We start from the raw sequence: 21,470 nt of genomic DNA on the forward strand, positions 1-21,470 counted from the left end.
AGTTTGGCCCTGCTTTTTGCCACTTACTTTCACTGTGAATTTCACTGAAACAAATAAAGCCTAAAGTGAATAAGCAGCCTCCCCAAATTAGTCCTTGCTTATATGTATCCACATCAAAGCATACATAAATTCCAGAGGTATCAATTAGATGTCAGCATCAACAAAGGCAGACCAAATATTCTTATATGTGTCCATTTGGGAGTGGCAGCTCTTTATCACCTGCTCAAATGTTGAAAGGTCATGAGGTCTTTGATGCCTTGCATTGTAGGAGGTGAACTTCTGTCTTTCCAGTTTTGCAGAGTGGAAACAAGGTAAGGACTAGAAAGCAAAAAACAGGCCTCCTTTGGCTTTCTGGGAGGCTCTTTTGCTTTCTGTGAGAGGAGTTTCTGTTGACGGTCTTCTAGCTTGTTAACATTTTTGTCTGGCTTCCTCCCCGCTCTGCTGCCAACCTCTCCAGTGCGGATGGTCAGCCGAGTGGGTCACCCTCCAAGGTCACCCTCTGAATGAGGACCCAGATCCAAACTGCTGCAGATAAAGCAGGGATGGGATTTCATTTCAGTTCCATTTCGATAAAGTTTCCTGACTTTCTCATCATTAAGGACAAAAAAGAGACTTGAAGTTTTGAAAAAATCGTGTGTGTGAAACCACTCTTCATAGATTTTCCATCTGTGGCGCCCCAGGACTTTAAAGGCTTTGCTCTTAAGTTTGCCTTTAACTCCTGGTACATCGCTTGTGCCAAGGGTCCCCACCTTGCTGCTTTGGGGTGGGACAGGCTGCTGATCTTCCATGAGTGCTGGTAGATCACCAGTATGCCATGATCCCCCCCGTGCCGGGAATAGCTGCGCTTGCTAAATTTGGCTCGCACAGGGGGGCAATCTGTCCAGTTCAACCTTGAGTAAGGATCTGAGTAAGGATTTCACTTGAGATTTGAAAAAAATGAATGCAAGAGAAAGCCAAACAGACTTTTATCCATCCCTACCTTGAAGCCCAGACCTCAGAACTGCTGCACCAGCCTGACTTAGGATGTAACTTCAGTAGGCCTGACTTCATTATCTATGTATCCACCTGTTTGTAGACTGGTCAGTTGTGTGTGTGTGATGTGTACCTAGATAGGGTGATGGAGGTAGATGCCACGAGGCAACACTGAGGAGAAATTTGCAGTGAGTGCTCTTTTCCTCCCGGCTGATGCTGGCCTCCTCCTCGAGCTTGGGAACACAACCTCAGAGAGGGGGGAAGGGGCAGGGATGGGCAAGATGGGGAGGCCAGAACAGGATCTATTTGGCAGCTGCTCCCGTTTGCGTCTCTCAGTGGGCAAAAACGCCTGTCTAGTGAAAATTCAGGCTGCGGTGCCCCCAACGTGATGAGCACGTTCCCCTGAATGTGGGCGCTGATGACATTGCAGTGGAGTTGTGCCCTGGATCTGACCCCTCCTTGCCTGCATCCAAACGGTCTCCTGGGACGGTCTGCACATTCCCATGCTTCTCCTTCCAGTTGTAGGAGTGTGAAATGCAATGGAATGGTGAGTGTTTCATTCCTGTTTCTAAGGATGCTAATTTTCTTAGGAAGTTGGAATGGGCCACGGTTCTGAGGCCGGGTGCTTTCCACACTCAGCTGTGTGCGGCGTGAGACTCCTGCTCTCCATTCTTACTATCTTGCCTTTCCTTTGCAAAGAGATGAGAGCAACTTCACATAGACAACACTGAGACCACAACTCTAAATCCGCAAATGTGTAGTGCAATTTTAGAAACAATCAATCCATTGAATGGAAAGATTGACGGAGCACTTCCTTGTATCACAAAAGCCTGCATGAATACGTCTTCCATGGGTGCCTTTTCAGAGCAGAATCTCTATGAGCAAAGAGTTTCTAAGCTTTAGGGCTACCACCGAAAAGGCTCTGCGGTGTGTGGGCACCCCACTGGCCTCATTCCTCAAGGTCACCCTGAGCAAAGCCTCCCCCTCTGACCTTAGATTTTCGGGTGGTTGGTCTTGGGGAAAGGTGCTTCAGGTGCTTGAGCCAAGTAAAGCATCATTTGGGGATAGATGTGATTCGGAGATGGACGGCTCTGGGTGGGGCTGATGATGGAAGTAGGCATGGAAAGAACTGAAAGCCACAACCAGTTTCCAGTTGCTGGGCACTGTTCCATGGGAACAGCCATCTCCCTCCAGTCTGCTCGCCTTAGAGACATGCAACCTCATCTTGGAAGGTCTCCTCTGTAGCGTTTTTCTTGTTTTGCGTGTGGTTGTCCATGTTGGCTTTCAGCATGCAAAGAAAACAAGCCACTCGCTGCACAGCCAGAGCTGGGGAAAGCCCCAGACCGTCGCCCTTGCTGGCAGCTATTCTCCAGGAATGTTAGATGGAGGAAGCCAAGTGCTTGTAGCCCAACACGCCTGTCATTGCACGTGTGTCTGGAGGATGCGGGCACTTAATGTGCGTTTGGACGTCCAGACAGTAATTCATACTGAGGAGAGAACACATGCCCCTCCCCGCAGGGTCCGTGGGATTGTGGTGTCAACAGCACAGATCCCAAGTTGGTGTAATTTCTTCGTGCTTGCACACTTGGGAGTTGATTGTCAAATCCTCAGTCAGCAAAATGTACTCTGACACAATGTGGGTCAAAGATGGAGCTACTCAACCGGGACAAGTCAATACGTGTCCATAAACCAGGCAGTCTTCTTGCTGCCTTGCCTGGAATTCCTTTCAGAAACGTGTTGGAGTACGGTCCCCAGCAAATTTGAGAGAGAGAACTGTGGCTGGCTGGGAAGTGCTCTGCCTAAGCGTGCGTGGGATCAGGCCCTTGGATCGCTGCCGTGGTTGTGGCTTCTGACTCGGGCGGCTTGGTCAAGGAATGGGGCAGGGGAGGACTGGCCTGTGACGTCCTGCGTTGGTGAGGAGGGGAGCTTCTTCTGGGCATGCTATGGCGTGGTTTGAGCCTTCTGGGAAGTCCTGGATTTCCTGGGAAAAATTCTGAGGCAGATTAGAGAAATTTGCATAGGGTGATTATCTTGGAGACTTTCCATTTGCGCTGGAAACTGCTCTGATGTCTGGAGTGAGAAGTGCCTGGCCCCTCCGAAGGCTTTGGCCTAGAACTTCCCACAGCCACGAGCAGGGAGCCAGAGGTGGGAGCGTTGTGGGCCAGCCTCGCGGGAGGCCACGGGCGATGTGTCATTGCCCTCCAGAGTGGTGCAGTTCGAGGGGCTTATTAAATCTGAAAGTAGGAAACGGCAGCACTCAAACTCCGCATTGGAATAGACATTGGAATAGGCGTCTCTTTGGAGAGAGCGGCAAGTCTCTGGCCTGAACGGTTTGAGAGGAAACAGTTAAAGTACCCAAATGCGATTCAAATGAGCTAGTCTTGTATTCATTTTGTGGGGCTCCTGAACCACCTGCAAAACACCTCAACCTGACCCGGTGTTTGCAGCGGGGATCCGTTCCTGGTTACTGCTGAGTTTATGGGACAGAGCATTCTCGGCAGGAAAATAAAGCGCTGCGGGCGGTGGGGGACCGTGGACTGTGCCGCCGGTTCTTGGGTTTTCAGAGGCTGAAAGGGGACCTCAAAGGGATGGAAACTGACGCAAGGACAATGCCAGGGTGACCTTCCAGATGCTTTGATCTGCAACTCCCAGCCCATGGTGGAAGATGCTGGGAGTTGCAGGCCAGAACCTTTGGAGGGCAGGAAGTTGCCCATCCAGCCAACACACGAGGGAGAAGCGTGCCCAAAGGGGAGGCCGAAGATGAGGCTCGGGGGGGGGGCGGGGGGGTGAGGAGCTCAGTTGGAAGGAGCGCCACAGGGCTGAAGGTGAGGGTGAGGGGCTGCCAAGAGTCAAGGAGGTCTGAGGAAACCGGGGCAAAACTGTGTGGCAGCAGGAGCTGCCAGAGACGACTGGAGGGCTGCAGGAGCCCGGCCCAAAACGGCCCCATCGAGTGTGGCTCCATCCCTAGCGGGGGAAGGGGCTTTGTGCCGCGGGCAGGAAGGAAGGAGGCAGGGCGGGAGCTGGGCCCTGGGAATACCTGGAGGCACCGGGGTGGGGGGTCTGCTGGCTCTGCTGCAGCATCTCCTGCCGCCACCAGCAGACGTGAGATCGGTTTTGTTGCGGAGGGGCACTTTCCTCCACACTGCTGCTGCAGCAGCAGTCCCAACACCATGCTGGGGATCATGGGAGGTGCACTCCAGCACCTCTGGCCAGCAGGTGATGGGGACACCTCGGTGTCTTGGCACACTCGGCCAGGTGCGCGTGCAACCGCTTTGCTCGCCTGTTCTGCCTCGTTTATGTTTGCCTGCAGCTCTTCAAGGGTAAACTTAGGGAAAGTTGCAAGCAATTAATATCTTGGATATTGTTTGGACATCTCTGTTGAGTGATTTAGGAAGGCGCCGAGGCAAAATGGTGGGGCATCAGCTTGAATGGGGAAGTTTCATGCTCAGTTTAGTTGCAGGAATATGTATGCCTGTAAATGCATGCATCCTGAACCGTGTTTTCCTGTGTCTGTGCAAGCCAGCTTCTCCAATTACTCAGCCCTCCCCACCTCCGTGTGCATGCACGCGCACTCATGGGGGGGAGACTGGGATGCTATTTATAGGTGCCACAGATTTGCACCTTTTAATGATGCCAAAATGGCATTCCTTATCCACTTCCAGTTGAAAAGATCCGCCGCATGATGAAATCGTCTTGTGGCTCCAGGACCTTGCCCTGTTCAGGAAGGAAGGGCCATTGATTGCAACGGTCATGCTTTTCCATAATCAGTGATCGAGCTCTGGCATGACTTCACTTTACACTGAACAGAAGCCGGAAGGGCAGGCCTCTGCTCCAAGGAGCCTGCAATCTGGTTTCCAAAAGTGGTGTGAGAGAAGAGAGACACCCTTCCCCACAGGAGCCTGTCTGGGCTTAGGATCTTTGGAGGAGGCCCCCTGCTCGCTCGCCCTGCTAGCACCAGAGGTGCAGGCGGGGGGGGGGTGTGAGAAAGGGAGCCCCCAGCCTCCGCAACACCCTCTCGAGTCCCCGCTCTTCCCACTGCGAGGCACACAGCCAAATTTTAATTCTCTTTCCTGATGTAGCACCTGGGTGGGCTTCTGACGCAGCGAGTTGCTTTGCACTGGAGCATGGGTAGCATTTTTTGGCACAATCCTTTCACCAAGTACCCCTCTGTGATAGTGGGAAATTTCCATAGGGCTGTTTTGCCCCTGTTCAATTTCGGTCTTGCAACACCTATCAGAGGAGAAGTGCAGAACCACCAGCCCGCTGCGGTTCCCTCTGATCCCCCCGCCGCCCCATTCTAAGGGTTGAAATGCTGTGCTTCTTACGGTTTCGGTCTCGTGGCTGGAAGCAAGAGCTCAGTGCTGCCTGAGGCTGGCATTTTGGGCCCCGCCCTGTTGGCCTTTGGCCCCTCCCACCACTGGGATGCAGCCCCTGAGAGCTCCTCCACAATGGAACAGCCCTCGGGCTGGAAGGGTTCTGCACCCCTCTTGTATAAGGCATTTCTTTGAGAGAGAGAGAGAGAGAGAAGGGGAGAGGAAGGAAGCCGCTCTGGACAACTTCCACTTAGAGAATGCCTGCAGCAAGAGACGTTCCTGAAGGACACTTGTGAGGGAGTTCAAAGAGTGCCCCCCAACCCCGCAAATGAAAAGCTGGCTGCAAGTCCCCAAGGCAAAAGGCCGGGTAGCAGATGGCAAGGCCTGCTGGTCCCCACAAAGGGGGGGGGTTCTAAGAGAGACTGGAGGAATGCTGGGGGGCGGTGTCACTGAGCCCCCTGTTGCCATTTGGGCTTCTGCTGTGGGAATGCAGAGCCCGGGGGTTGCTCCCTGGGCCAGTCTGGTCCTGGCTGGCTGTCCGCTCTCGCAGGGTGGCTCTGCCTTCGCCACGGACCGATGTCGGCTCCCAAAAAGATACATGCACAGTTTTCCTTCTTGGGGAAATGCCGTCAGTCCAGGCCACCTCTGAGCTGCCGCAGCCGCAACAAACAAGTCCCTTCCACATGACTTCACAGCTGTAGGGGAAGGCTGCCCCGGTCACCCTCCGTGCCCCCGACGGGCCCACGCCAGGACTGTCTCCCCGTGGCCTTTGGTGGACGCGGGCCGGGCACTGGCTCTCAGCCCAGCCAATCTACCTCACAGGATCCTTGTGAGAGTGTGAAATGGACAGGAAGACCGTGGGGTCCTTCTCAGGAGAAAAAAGCCAGGCGGCAATTGCAGCAGTAATCAAGTCAGTCATGATAATAGCTCAAGCTCGAGCTTGGAGCCTGAGCCGCTTCTGTTCTGAAGGAGAAGCACAGGCCCTGAAACCTGGGAGCAGCTCTTGTCCTCATGGCATCCCTGCCTGATCCCCTGATGGCCCGTGCTCCTCTCTGGCCAAACCAGCACCAGCCAGATAACCGGCAGCAAGCAAGGATCTGGTTTGCATTCCTGCCTTGCAAAGGAAGCAACCAGCCGGGATTCTGCATGTGGACAATGTCCCGTGCAAAGCAGTTTTGGGTTGTTCAGGGCTAGAAGGAAGAGCCAAATCGAAGTGAATGGGGAGCGCAACTTTTTCCCCCTCTTCTTTTTAAAGGGAAGCTGTAACGGTCAGGCATTTAAATTTTGCCCTCCCTCCCAAAATCAGAACATGCAGAGTGTACCATGAAGAGACTTGGAAGAGACTGGGAGCTGGATCGCCTTAGATTTCCCCGAGGGTGGAGCTCATTCACAATCCCTTCACTTGGTGAAGTAGCGTTTCTGTTGTGAAGAGAATTTTGTGGATGTTCCACTGGAAAGCAGTTCCCGGCGCTCCCCATTCAGAAGGGGCTCAGGTGTGGGCCCCGCTTCGTCCACTGGGCTGCACTGCCTTTCACTGCAATGGGGCAAGTCTGCTGGCCAGGTGCTTCCTAGAGCACAACTCAGGGAGTTCTTTCTTCCACACAGACTGGAAGAAAAATGATTCCAAGTTCCATGAAAACACACAAAATCAAGTTTGCCCCATAAATGGACGACTCCGACTTCCTTACGGAAAGATTTTAGTTCATCTGAAGAAAAAACTCAGCACTCTGGGCTTGGTGCAGCATGCAGCATGCAGCCTGCAGTTTGTTTTTGACGAAAACAGTGTGTGCAGTCCCAAAAATGCCCCGCCACAATGACGAAAACCAAGCCGGCGGCTTTTTAGAAATCAGTTCACTGGCACAACGGTGGTGGCCTGGTTTTTTCCCCTTGCTGGCGCCCTGGAGCATTCGGCAAACTTGGTTCTGGATGTCTGAAGCACTTTTGCAGCCTGGGGATCCGGAAGGGAAGTGGAGGGTGAATCCGGAGGTTGAGAAGACTTGTGCACAGGCTGGCCCTCCTGTTTGGGAACCAGGGGCTTGGATGCGAAGTGAGTAGAGGGAGGAGCAAGAGGGAGTCGGAGCCAGCCACCTTCAGTCCGAGGGCCGAATCCCTCATCAGGGCTTGGGGGCCACATTTCAGCAGGGGTCGGGCTGCAGGGAGCGGAGCTGGGGCCCCAGGGACTGGCCTCCTCCCCGTTTCATTCTTACTGCCTGCGACAAAGGCCTGAAGAGGAGAGGCGTGTCGACTGTCCGAACGGGAGAAGGCTGCTCCAAAGCCAGGGCAATCATGGTTGGGGGAAGAGTGGGACCAGTGGCGGTCAACGTGGCCTTCTAGGGGGGCTACGGGGGGCTGGTGCTTCTGCACTTCTGCTAATATCGTCTGCAGGACAGAGGCAGAATGATACTGTGGAAGGTTCCAGCTATTGCCGAAGGGTGTTCAGAGAAAGGATCCTATAAAAAACAGCAACCCACAGGCCAGTGCAAAACAAAGGTTCTCATGTTGGCCCCCTTGCACCAGCCTCATGTGCAGCCTTTTCTCCGGGGCAAGCAAGAGGCACATCCCGGCCTGGGGCAGCCCTGGCTCTTGCAAAGGCAGGTCGCGGAGCCAGCCACACGCTGGGGAGAGGGAGACCGGTGGAGTCCATGCCACGGCACCCCGTGCTGAGCCTGCAACCTGCCGGCAGACCCTGATGGAACTTGGGGGTTTGGAAGTTGAGCGCCGGCTCTTTTCCTGGCCAGGTGGTCACACTTGCTTGTGTCCTGAGCTTTGGAGCGTGGCTACCAGGAGAGGACTGTGCCACCTCAGGACAGCCCAGCTCCCACCACCTCCCTTTTGCTGTTCTTCTGTCGGCGAGGCTCGTGCAGGCTGGCCAGTGCAGCCAGAGCATGCTTGTGGTGTGCAGCGAGGCCTTGGAAGGCTGCTGCAGAGTCCTCGCCGTGCTGCCGCTGGACGGATTGCCACGCTCTGCAGTGGGAGAAAGGGCACCCTGGTAATCTTTGGACCCGAGCGTAGTGGCAGGCACTTGCCAGGGCCATTTTCTGAGGCCCCCGGCAATAGAAGCATTTTCTTTATTGTCTTTTCAATTGACTTCAAACTCGGGTGTGGAGGAGGAGAATCGATCGTTATGCTCTCGAGATACAGGGTTGGGTGACTGGTCCATAAAACAGCACCTGGAGTGCAGAAGGGCTCTTGTAATCTCTTCACAGGTGATACCTGTAATCAGAAGAGCTTAGTCAGTTTCAGGCTGGGCAGCTGTCAGCTGCATGTTCACCTGGTGGGCACTTCCAGTTGTCAGAGGGGTGGAAAGGGAAAATCCCTGGCCTTGTTTAATTAATGCAGAGGCAGGGAGACTAATTAAAAGAGCATGACCTTGTTTTTCCCAGACTTTCCCACGAGTGCCTTTGTCCTGGGGAGGGGGGGACGGAGGAGCCGCGAGGGTTGCAGGCGACCCCGTGCGGGGGTGGGGAGCGCTTGCTTGTGCCATGGAGGCCGGCAGAGCTGTGTGCGCTTTGGGGGCAAGGCGGTGGGGTGCAGCCCGTGATCCTGGGGCTGCCTTAGGGAGGCTTTGCTGCCACTGCCGAGAGTGGGAACCCCGGGGAGGTGATTCCTGAAGCTGAGTGCTTCTAAAAGTCTTACCTGCAGCTGGGCCTTTGGAGGTGTGCAAGTCCTGGACCACTGAGAAACCCAAGACGTGCCTCACCAGAGGAGAAAACATTGCTTTGCACAAAACACGCAGGTGCTGATTTCTGGGCGAGCAAATTCAGGAGTAGCCAGTTTGGTTTACATAGACACCTCAGTGGCTCTCAGTGCGTGGTGGGGGCAGCCCACGTGCTGAGCGGCCCGTTCCGCTGCCCAGCCAGCCACCCACCTGCCATCCCGCTGCAGGTGCCTCACCCTCGAATGGGCCTGGACAGCCTTTCCCGCGGAGGGGGCCCTGAAGCGGGTGACTGGCACTGAGGGTCCTTCAGAGCCAAGGCTGCCCTGTGCAAACGGAGACACTTGACTGGCTGCTCCCTGATAGCAGGGACCTTGAGACCAGTGGCTGAATGGAGCTAAGGGGCGGGGGGGGCGGGGGGGCAGCCCCTTTCCTTCTAAGCTGGATCTGCTGCTCCGTTTGGGAGTGCTGCTTTCCCACAGCCGAGCGGGTCCGGCTCTCAAGCAGGAGAACCGCTTCTCCTGTGCCACAAACCCAGCCAGCTGGCAGGTCCCCGGCCTCAGGAGCACTGCAAGCACATGTGCCCCCATGCCTTGTCCCTGGCCAAGGCAAAATAGTTCCCTCAGCGCCGCAGCCAGCCTGTGGATGGGCTGCTTCCCAGAAGCCGCTGGTGACTTCCCTGTGAAAGCATCGGTGCTTGTCCGTTGCTGGGCACAATTCAGGTTGCTGATGGACTCATCCTGCCTCGGGAGCGGAGTCCCCAAAAGACCGCCTTCTTCTGCAGGTGCCTGCCCAGGCCCCCTCTCAGCCCACCGCCAGTGGGGGGCCTTCTTAGTGGTAGCTCTGTGACCTGCAACTCCCTGCAAGAGGAGGCAGCTCATTTTGTCCCTCCGTGCTGCCGGTCCATTGCGCTGTCACTGAAGGGGTTTGTCCTTGCTTGGTGCTGCTTATTGCATCTCTTGCTGCCGTCTTATTTCTTTTCATGCTGTGTTTGAAGCAAGGTTTTGTTAACTTGGATTTCTTTGTAAGCTGTCCAGAGTGCCTGTTTTTTTAAAGGGAGCCTTCACTTCGTTTTTCAAATTTCTCTGTGCTCCTTCCTGCCAAACCTTCCAAACTAGGGAAAAGCACTTCTGAACACTCCCACTGAAGGGGTGTCAAGGCACCCTTGAAAGGCACACCATCTCTCAGCAAAGGGGTTCTCAAAACAATGCAAAAATTATTCTTTTGGGGCTGATTCTCCTTCTGAGTTCAAACTTTCCCGTGTTCCACAATGAGCCTCTTGGTTTTTTGCATCACATTGGCAGTGATCTTATCCTCAGTAACTTGGGTGGTGCGTATGGTGGGTTTTTGCCTCCCTCTTTCAGCAAAAGTGGGAGGCAGAAGAAAATGGAGGGGTGGAGGGGCCTGTGCGTGCCTGGCATCTGTCCCCGGGGTGGCAGATGGTAACTAGCGGCTCTGAAAGGAAACGGCGAGCTTTCTGAATTAATCTTGGGTGAAAGGTCAGCAAAACATCTGCCTTGGGATGTGTTCCGGGATAGCATTTCTATAGATGGGAGAGTGTGCAAAAGACAAAAACCTTTTGCTGGTAGGAGAGCAGGCAAAGCCCCACAGCAGTGGAACCATCGCAGTGACGGGATGAAATCCAGGGGGAGGAGCTTGTTAAGTGGCACCGAACCGCGTTTGACAGGCAGTTGTCCTTGGTGCCAAAAGACTTAAAATTCACGGTCGTGAGTTTCCCTAGGAAAAGAAAGCAACCAATTTTCCCCGAAGAGTAATTAGTGATCTATACCAGAAGGGTTTGCATTGAAGAATGTTGTCCTCAGTGCGTTTGTTACCCTGTGGTGCAGGTGCTTCAGACCCTGGAGTTGATGGTCTCAAGGATCTGCTGCTTCAGACAACCGCATGTGGTACTTGTGTTGCAAAGCATGGGATTTCTGTTGGTTTCTTTTCTTCCTTTTCTGTTCACCCTGCCCACCCAACTACCACGCTGTGGATTTCTGAGGTACCATTTCTTGTACAGAAAGTTATATTTTAAAGGTAAAATAGTAACAGAAGCATCTAAACTCAAGGAAGGAAGGATGCATGGAAGGGGTGTGTTGATGCTCTTGCTTCCATGGCTGGCTGATCTTCAAGTGATCCCTGAGGGTGGGTGGACAAGGGCAGGGCTCCCTGAATTTAGGGAGCCGGGAAGCCTCCCCACCACTGATCTCGCCTCTCCAGGAGGTTGGGTGTTGCTGCGATGCGCCGGCCACCAGGTGATGGGCATTGTTTCCTACAAACAGCACCTCCAGTGCAGCAAAAGGGTTGCTTTGTCATTCCAGAACTGATGCGTTACTGCTCGGAACAAGAGCGGCCTTCACAGTCTAGCGGGCCTTTAGTGATCTAACAGGTTTGTTAGGTTAGAAGGGGATTTGGACTGGAGGTGGCAGAGCAGCAGCTCTCTCTCTCTCTCTCTCTCTCTCTGTCTGTCTGTCTGTCTGTCTGTCTGTCATGAATCTTTCCACATAAACACGGTCAGGAACTGCAAAACTTAAATCTCGTGAACATTCCATTCAAAATACATGTATGCAAAACTCGTACAGTAACCATTCATACATGCAGTAATTGAACATGATTGGCCTAAGATTACCTAAGATTGCTCTACTAATTTTGCATACCCACGAACTCTTGCAGACCATAAATTGTGCATTTCATTAGCATTTTTAACCTGTTTCATATTTTCCTGCACCAGCCTCTGCAAGCTGGCCATTCTTGTGATGGGTGATCTGGGCTTTAGTCCAAGAAGGCATGTGCCATAACAAATATTTTTCTTTCGGTTCTTGCAAACCACACAGAGAGCTTTGCTGTTGGGTGGCATAAAAATGTAATAAATAACTAAATGAAAGCAAATAAAATAAATAACTACCACCAGACTCTTGGTGGGTTGCAGCCAAAAACCAGTGCAGTGAAATCTTTTCCAGAAGACTTAATGGAAAAGTTGATGCAGCTAATTTACTGTGGGACAATGTTTTGTACCTCTGCTCTGGATGTCATATTACAAACTTAAAATGATATGAACTTAAGATGCAGCCAATCTGTGGAGCTGGTAGTGGGCCTCATATCGCCCAGCCTTTCCCAACTTCGTGCCCTGCAGGTATATACTACTACAACCTACATCATCCACAGCCAACGTGGCTGCTGTAGTCCAATGCATCTGTGGGGTTCCAGGTTAAGATTAAGTTCTTGGAATCCAGTGAAGGGATTTTTGTGTGACCTTAAGGTGTTTTCATCTGTGTTCAGTCCAAGGAAGAAGTGGAAACCCTTAGAAGATCCAAGAATTGTTCCACAGCGTTTTGAGCAGCGAGGGCGCTGTGTTGTTTGTTTCTCATAAGTGAGATTATTTATTCTCTGAATGAGCTGAGCTCACACTCATTGCTCCGCCCTTCTCAGAGGTGGGCAAGAGAGCTTTTAGGGACCAACGCTCACTTTCATAAGCAAGTGCAGTGGCCTTTAGATTCATGTTGCAAACAAGGACATGTGTGTCTGTGACTGGTATGAATTGGGCAGGTGGCTTTAGGCTCACCCTTTAGGTCACCAAGTGGCAGAGTTCCCATCAGCCATGCCCATGGGGTTTTGGGTTTGGTTTGGTTTTTGCAGTCACAGGAAGGCAGGGGAAGTAGGTGCTTCGTTGGTCCTCTGAAAATGGTGGTGTCCTGGCTCAGAGTGAGGAAGGGTCTTTGGTGCAGCTCGGCAGGACCAGAAGGCAGCCCGCAGAGCTTCGCTGAAACGGAGGTGGCCCTCCCACAGAAAGAGCCCATACAGAGCAGCCTTCTGCATCTCCGTGACCAGGTGACTTGCGGTTTCCCTTATGTGGGCGGCACGGCCGTGCCTCTTGGCCCCGCTGCCCTCCGTCTCGCCCATGCCCACATACCAGACAGCGGTGCCAGGCTGCTTTACCAGGCAAGGGCAGGAGGGGCTCTGGAGACGTCCCAGGAGTGCCCCCCTCCTCCTCTTCCTCACTGAGGGCTGCTGCATGATCCTGCCGCATCCAGTCAGCTTGTGCGGAGAGCTTGTGTCATCCCTCTTCTTGGACGGTTAAGGACTCCTTGAAAGCCTCCTGCAGCCTTTTCAGGGTGGGTCACAGCAATGACTTTAAAAATGACAAAGTCTTCTGGCATTAGAAAGATGAGCGATTTTATTATAGTTTCCACTTTGTGGATGGCAGCCCGCTTTGTCAGTTGCAATAACATGGCTTGTTTTCAAGGACAGCCTGTGTTTGCTTTAGAGGAAACCGGCCGAGCTGCAGGTTGCTGGCTCTTGTTAGAAAAAGAAGAAGGTGCAGCACCAGGGCTTTTCAGCTGTTAACCTCCCTGTGCTGTTTCCACTGCAGATGTTCTGCATCGGGAAGAAGCATGTGGGATTTCTTCTCTTGCCTTGACTGGGGCAGGTCCAGCGCTTGGCACCCCGGGCTGTGTGTGAGCATCTGTAGCTAGCAGATGGCGCTTACCTGCCACATTTCATCATTTCTCCTACTTTGCGGCAGAAGACATCTTTTTAAGAGGATACCTAGAAGTCCAACACATTTATGCAAGCTGCATGTAATTATTCTGTGACCACATTATGGCTTTTCGTTTCTTTGCAAATTGGAGCCTGATCGGTGGCGCAGCCCGGTGCCTCTTCAGACAGAAAAAAGCCCGCAACTCCCAGCATGCCTGGCTTGCACAGCCGGTGGGAAGGGACAACGGAAGTTCTAGAGAAAAACATCTGACGGGCTCAGTGATGTCTTCTGAGAGTTCCCTGAGCAAATTTGTCACAAATTTAGGCAGGGAGCTAGGAATTCGCAGCATTGTGCTTGCGGTGTTGTTTGTTTCAAGGTGCAAGACCATGTCCTGCAACTTCCTCACAATGCAGGCGCTGCTTTTCTTGGCAAGACCATTCCCGGGTTCGGCCGAGTGCGCTTGTCCCTCCGTGAGCCTGCACGCGAGCATTATTCTGCCACTGGGTGACACGGTGCTGAGCACCCGCCACGGCGGGTGACGGCAGCAGCTGCAGAGCAGTCCAGGGTCCCCTCAGCCGAGTTTCTGCTCACCCAGAGCTGACCAGCCGCCTGCTGAAAGTCACGGGCAGGACTGGAGAGCAGCAGCAGCAGCAGCAGCACCCTCCTACCCGTGTTCCACAGCAGCTGGAGTGCCTGAGCGTGCTGCCTCTGATCCTGCAGTCGCCGGGATGAGTGGCCGTGGCTGGCTGCTTCCTGCCCGAGGATCGCTCCCGTCGCCCCCGGAAGCCATTGCCCCCCCCCCCCAGATGCCGTGGCTCCACGGCTGTGCCCAGCATGGAGGAAGGCTCCCCCAGAAGCCATTGCTTGAGACGGCTCCCTCTGGGATCTAGCAGGGGAGGCGGGATGCCTTGCCACCCATTTTCCTCTTTTGGCCCACAGCACCTTGTGCAATTCTGTTGCGTTCCCGCTCTGCCTGCTCCCTAAGGTGAGCCGGGCTCAGCTGCAGTCCTCCTGGGAGGCTACTCCGGCCGGCCCCTCCCTTTGCTTGCCTCGGCCGGCCCTTTGCCCAGCCCTCAAAGCCCCCTTTTGAGCCGCGGGGACGCGAGCCGCACCTGGCCGCGGCCATTCATTCCTCTGCTTGCCAGGCCAGCCCCTCCCAGCCCGCTGCCGAACAGAAGTCGTGGACCACGCGGGGCCCTTGTGGGGCCGCAGGCCAGGCCAGGCCAGGCTGCGGGCGGCTGGCTGAGAGAGTGGCGTGTCCGTGGCTGACGGGGATGGGCATCCGGCGGCGCCCTGCCGGCGAGGGTGTGCCGGGCCCAGCAGGGCAGCCGCCTGAGCAGCGTCCCGGCCGTGCAGCGCGCCTCGGGCCCGGTTAGCCGGCTGCGGGTGCTCGAGCGAGGAAGCCGCAGGCACCTTTCTTTCCTCCTCCCCTCGCGCCACAAGCCCTGGAAGGGACTTCAGGCAACCGGAGCGCTTGGAGAGGGGGCAGCTCAGTGGGAAGCGCTGAAGGCGGGAAGAGGAATCGCAGAGGGCCGCGCCGGTCGGAATGCGGCCGCCGTCCTTCCCGTGCCTTCGGGGAGGGCTGCTTCCAACAGGCTGGCGCCTCTCCTGCAAGCAGCGGGCTTGCAGCCGAAGCCGCCAGTGGAATTCCCAAGCAGAGGGGTGACCCCGCCACCCGCGACCCCCCTCCCCGCACAGGCTGGGGGGAGGCAGAGCAGCTGTTGCCCTCTAATTAACATGCACACCTGCTCCCGGCAACCCTTTGTCTGCCCCGCAGATGCCCTGAGCCGCTTGTTATGCCCATTTCTTCCCTTTCTTGGGGGTCTGGATCTTGCCCTCTCATCAACGCAGCATGTCCTCAGGCCGCTGCAGAGCCTCTCGGCAGCTCCTAGCACGGGCGTTGGGCACAGCAGTCGAAGGAAAATGAGGGCAGGGGCCATCTCCGTGCTTCTCTTTCCTGTCCAGCACTGCTCACTCGGCCTGCTACACAGGGGTTTTGGGACTTCGCTTTCCTTCGGCCGGCCCGTGGCGCAGCTCCCTTCACCGCACGTTCAGTGGCCATTCAGTGGTCTTGGTTTGCTGCCTCGTCGTTTGCAGCCGAGCCGCTCCAAAGCGTGCCTCTCCCAGCCAGACATCTTCAAAATGCTGGGTGCAGACTGCCCAGCATCGAACACTTTGAACCCCTGCCATAATTTCTGAGCAGAAGGGCATTCAGCTTGTTTTCAGGTCTCCTCCATTACCGTGAAAACAGCCACTTGCTCCCCCTGGAAGTGGAGTTTGGGGCGAGGAAAAGAGGACCGAAATGAAGCGGCTGGCGTTCCGGCTGGTTGGGATGTCATGCTCCTGGGCAGAGCTGCTTTTGCCGCTCTTCTCACTGCCTCATCCCTAAGACAAGGTGTGTGGGAAGAGGCTCTCGTCTGGAACCAGCAAAGGAGGATGCTCCCTTCCTGAGGGCCAGGAGGGGTCTTGGGAAGACTGCCTGGAGACCTGCCTTCCCCCACGGGCGTCCTCCAGATGCAGGGTAATTCCCAGCAGACCACTTTGATTTGTGCACTGGCCACGCCGGCTGAAATGAGGGGAATTGTAGAATTTTTAAATATCTGAAGACTGAAACCAGTCAGGGTTGATGGGCTTTTGGAGGGAGGGGTGGCGCTGCCTGGCCGGAGGATTCCGGCATCACACGCCCTTCCTGCCCTCCCTGGCCAAGCTCCCGCTCTGCATTGTGGGCGGATGTGGAGGCAGGCGTTGCCCCCGTGCTGCCACCCCCCATGCTCAGGTTGCCCGTCTCCATGGATTCTGTCCTGAGCAAGCAGCATGGGGCACCGGCGGGGTGGCTGGATGCGGGCGGGCAGGTGGGTGCACTCCTCTGCTCTGGGCTGCTCCCACCAGTTGCTCCAGAAGGTGGAGTGTGCGTGTGCATGCCCTCATGGCTCGGGGGGACGGGGACGGGGCGTGTTCTTTAGCCGACCAGTGGCAGGGACCCGTTTGGTTTCTGGTAACAGATGGCCGCGTTGCTGGCTGTTTGATGGATCGGCTGTTTTCTTGCGAGGGTGTCTTCAAAAACAGAAAGGAAAGAAAGAAAACAAGTACTAAGCGAAGGCCGGTCACGCTGGGAGCAGAATTAAAGCATGTGGGTTTGGGAGGCAGGCCTGCCCTGCCCTGCCCTGCACTTTTGCTGTTGATAGTAACCTTTGGAAAGTGAGCTTATCTTTTAAGGCAAGGGTGAATAGGTTGTACTGGAGGGTTATGTACACAAGGGGGTGTCACTTGTCTTCCAGATCACCTGCCAACAGGCTGAGTGGGTGCTCAGGGTTTCACTTCAGCCGTATGTGAAGCTGCTATGGGAATCAGACCCTGCTTAGACCATTTGTGAAAGTATCGCCTCAGTTTGGAACCATAAGGTCTAGAAACTTGTAAAGCTGTATGTGTGTCTTTCAGGCTTGTTAGGAAAACCAGTTTTACTCATCTGTAGTTCCTTCTACCAGTTCTCAGTTGAAACACTAGCAACGACATTTTAATGGCTTTGTGGAACTGTCAAAATATCTGCCATTACAAAATGTTTTGTTCTGTTTTTGCCAATTTTCGTCAATCCTCTCACCAAAGCTGTTGTGTGTGCTTGCTTCCAAATTAAGTGCATGCAAGTTTGCAAGAATTGCTTGATTAAAATATTCATGGTGACTTTTCTTCCCAAGCCTGTTTCCAAATGCTCTGTTAAGGAGAGAAACATATTCTGGGTTTCAAAACAAAAGAAGGAAACAGAAACCTTAGCATGACATGCCACAGACTGCATGCACTGCAGGGCTGTTGTGAGTTTCAGAACTTTCCAAACTCCTGTAAGCCCCTTGCTTTGCGTTGCAGCTACATCAAAGCATCCTTTCTGCTAAGAGTAAACCGGGTTCCTCTTCAATTGGAAGAACAGCAGGGGCCCCCCCAAAGAAGGAGGTGGTTGCTGCATGCTTGGGTCTCCAATTAGCTGTGCAAAGCGCTGGCCCCATGGAGGTGTTGTGAGAGATGGGTTTCGGATTCTGCACGATGTGGTTACCCCGGCCCTCCATGTGGAACCTGCATCTGGCTTGTTATCGAAGCAAAGGGTGCGATTCCCAGGCTGGTCTCTGTTTGATCTTCGGCAGGGAAACCACAGAGCAGCTTCTTTGAAATCCAGAAGATTTATGGCCCTCCCTGGCTCTGGGAAGTGCCAAGGCAGGTGGCTGTGGGGCCGGCGGGGGGGGGGGGGGGGGGCGGAATATGGCCAGGCAGGCAAGGAGGCGCGTGAAGAAAGGATTCCCATGGGCTCGCGAGGCCTCTAGGAAGCTGGCGGCTTGGACACTGAACTGGGGTGTCGTGCTTGCTCGGTGGACGCCTTGGGAGCAATGGGCAGCGCCTCCGCCCTGCGGAAGGCCAGCTCTGCAGCGCACGGTGCGCCCCTCTCACGCTGTGGTGCTGGGAGGGGGACAGCCGTGCAAGGGTGTGCTCTGGGCAGTAGGTCTGGGGACGTGCTCATGCGCAGTTACCCAGTGAAATTCGCTGCCCGGTTGAAGGACCCTTGCTTTGGGAGGGGTGAAAAGGGATCAGGCAGGTCCAGGGCAGGAGGGGACAGCCCGGCAAGATGATCTGCCCCGGGGCTGCTGGGAGGACAGAATGGGGAGGAGGAGGAGGATGGCCCAAGCCAGATCAGTCCGCCACCAGCCACAGTTCCTTTGCAGACCCCCACCCTCTTTCCAGGGCACTGCACCCATAACCACAGGTGACTGCAAGGCAGCATCTCCCACCTGGTAAAAAGGGGGCAAAAGGATCCCCCGCCCGACCCCGTGGGGCGGCGCTTCCATCTTTAAAGAACGTGTCGCCTTTTGGCTGCAGCCGCCTCTTCCTGGCCTGCCGGGAGCCGCTCGAGTTTCTTTTGCTGTTTTCTGTGCGTTGCTCACCATCAAGGACCTTTGGGACGGATTTGGGGACCGGGCAGGGTTTCTGCTTTAAAAATGTAACGCTGCTCCTTCAGCATCAAAGGGCAAAGCTGTTACGGGAATATTTTTTGCCTAACAGTGCAACGTAAGACTTACCGTGAACTGGCTGGAGAAAGTGGCCAGGGGAGCAGCCGACACGGGAGCTCCCGGTTTGACCGCACTTTGCCTGCGGATCCCACTGCCCTGGTCCCTGATGGGCACAGCATTGGAAGGCCTTTGTTTATTTATTTATAAAATGTCTATGCCGCCCCATTCGCCGAAGCCTCGGGGCGGCTTACAAATAAATCAATTAAAATACAATAAATTAACAATATAAAACAAGTTTACAATATAAAATAGGTCGCCCTGGCCAAGTGCGCGTGCCCTCTTGGGGAGGTCTTCCGCAGACTCCTGAGGTCGCCCTGCCTCTCCGGGGCCTCACCCTGCCCTCTTCCTTCTCAGGTGCTCCAGCAGCTTCCTGGGCGACCGCTGCCAGCTGCCCAACCCGTGCCGCAGCTCCCCGTGCAAGAACGGCGGCACCTGCAACCCGGTGGTGCGGGGCAGCCTCGTGGACTACACCTGCGCCTGCCCCTTGGGCTACACCGACAAGCTGTGCCTGACCCCCGAGGAGAATGCCTGCCTCAGCTCTCCCTGCCACAACGGAGGGTCCTGCGACCTCGTCACGCTGACGGAGTATAAATGCCGCTGCCCCCCTGGGTGGTCAGGTGAGGAGCAGGCCACGCCTACGGCGGGCATCGTGCGCCTTGCAGAGCAGGGATGCCGAACGCTTTTGGGCTGAAATCCGCTTTGGGGCGGCATCCCCAGCGGGGGCAAGAGAAGGGGAGCAGAGCAGCCGCCGGCCCCTGAGGCTCTCGGCACTGGTCGCAGGGCTGTTGTGGGGGCTTTCCGGCCATTCCAAGTGCGTGGGGAGGCAGGGGAAAAGGGTGGGGCTGGGGAAGGGGAAGGGGGCACGACATGTGGCTCTGGGCCCTGCCTTTGGTCACGGCCCAGCCACACAGCTCGGCCGTCCAGGTGGCTTCCGCAAGAAACATGGAAGCCGCCCAGCGCAGGCTCTGCGTGCCAGCTTCGGGCCTGCCCTCCGAGCGTCCGGGTCTCTGCCTCTGCCTGCTCCTTCGTAAAGGTGACTTCCCAGGGAATGAGCCCTGCCTCTTTCCCTGGCCCGCAGGCAAGAGCTGCCAGCAGGCGGACCCCTGTGCCTCCAACCCCTGTGCCAACAACGGCCAGTGCGTGCCCTTCGACTCGTCGTACGTCTGCAAGTGCCCGCCGGGCTTCCACGGCGGGAGCTGCAAGGAGGACATCAACGAGTGCAGCCGCAGCCCGGCCGTCTGCAAACACGGCGGGCTCTGCGTCAACGAGGTCGGCTCCTACCAGTGCCACTGCAGGCCGGCATACACCGGCCCGAACTGCGAGCACCTGTACGTGCCCTGCAGCCCCTCCCCCTGCCTGCACGGGGGCACATGCCGCCAGACGGGGGACACCGCCTATGAATGCACCTGCCTGCCAGGTAAGGACGCGCTTCTTGCACGGGCCGAGGCTGCCTTTACTGCGTCCTCCAGGTCGCTGGCGGCAGCCTGCCTTGGGACGGGCTCGTGGGGGGCAGCACTTCCTTGGACCCCTCCTCGGCTTGCCCAGAGAGCAGCCTGAGAGTGATGGGTACTGCGAGATAAGTGTTGGTCTGGCTGGCAGCAGATGAGTTTATTGAAGCTCAGGCTTTACTCGGAGCCCGGTGCTGAATCCCCTCATGGGGGGCGGGGGGGGGGTGTCCAAATGAAATATTTAAAATCCACCTCTGTCCCCCGCGACACACCCCGCCAGGGACGGGTCCACCTTGTCGGCGTGGATGCTCTGGTGTCCTCCACTCTGCTTGCATGCCAAGAGCCTATCCACCGTGCCAAAACCCGTCCCCATAAGGTCAGCGAGAGCAACGGCCCCTTTAAAGCGCAGGCTGACATTCAGGTGCCGTGTGACATTGGCGCCTCACGGGCACAGGGGTCCTCCACCAGCGCAGCGCCTCCTGCGTCTTTCTGCTTGCTCCGAAGCCTCGTGCAGGCAGGTGGTCTGCGACGCGAGGCGTTTTTCTCCCCTTGGAACATTCCACTGCAGTAGGAAACGTGTGTGAGGGAAGGACCTGGCAGGCGCGCGTGTGCACGGCAGAGGCCCGGTCCGCTCACCCTGCGGGGGCTCTGGGGCAGTGGTGGTTGCTGCCCGGCGGCCCCTGCAGCCCAATGCTCCGTGCGGGCAGGGCTGGCCACCGCCTCCCTCGCACCCCTCCCCATCTCTCCCACAGCCATGCCTTCCTGGTCTTTCCTTGTGTCAGGAGCACTGCTCGGAGCCAAGGGTGTCCGCATCCCTGGGCGTCCAGTCCTCTGTTTTGCCAAATGGCTGGAAATAAACAGTGCTTAGACCTCCCTCGTGGAAGTGCTTGCAGCCTCGCTACTATCTGGTCACACCCAGGCTGAAATCTGCACCTTTGACATGTTTTGATAGCTCTCTGTTTTCTCACCCGCCTGGTGTTCCCTCGCTTGCTGTAAGCTGTGCTCAGCGCTGCGCAGGATGTTTCCTATGCACCAATGGTCACATCTATCAGATCCTGACATGTGCCAAAAGGCCAGTGAAGTTATTTCTCATGAGAAGCAGGTTGCTTGCTTCAGAATAAAGTCTCCCCTCGTTAATTTTCCATCCCAGCTGTGACCTAATCTAATCTTAGCCCTGTTGCTGTTGAGATGAAGGTGGGTGGGTCCCCCAACTGATCTTCACTTGGACCGGCAAAAGGGTTGGCCATTGGCTGTAGGTTGGTAGATACATTAACCAACATGACTAAGGGTCAAGGATTATGGGAAGTGTAGTCCAAACACTTGCCTGCCATTTGGTCTGGCCTAACAAAGACTCCCGGAGAACATACAAGCTTTTTCCTTGTTTTGGTAGTTTTGGGTTGGCGAAATACAAAGCTGCTGCCCCATCATGGATTTGGGATTGTTTTTCTTATATAAACCAGCACGATCCGTTCTCTTTGTCACTTCTCTTCATTTCCCTTAAATCTATTAAAGAATATTTCAACCTAGAAGAGGTGATAGGAGGTCTCTTTTCTTGGG

The 21,470-nt window shown here is 55.4% G+C and overlaps 1 protein-coding gene across 1 annotated transcript in view; it reads left to right on the forward strand.

The window, feature by feature from the left end:
- NOTCH1 (notch receptor 1) overlaps window positions 1–21,470 on the forward strand; it is a 90,951-nt gene that overhangs the window by 21,716 nt on the left and 47,765 nt on the right. The window contains exons 3-4 of the mRNA XM_044453049.1: window positions 18,820–19,082; window positions 19,544–19,882. Coding sequence (XP_044308984.1) covers window positions 18,820–19,082; window positions 19,544–19,882 — 602 coding nt within the window. The remainder of the gene's footprint in view (window positions 1–18,819; window positions 19,083–19,543; window positions 19,883–21,470) is intronic.

Source organism: Varanus komodoensis, unplaced genomic scaffold (genome assembly GCF_004798865.1).
Source record: "Varanus komodoensis strain SLA01 unplaced genomic scaffold, ASM479886v1 scaffold77, whole genome shotgun sequence".
Taxonomy (NCBI): domain Eukaryota; kingdom Metazoa; phylum Chordata; class Lepidosauria; order Squamata; family Varanidae; genus Varanus; species Varanus komodoensis.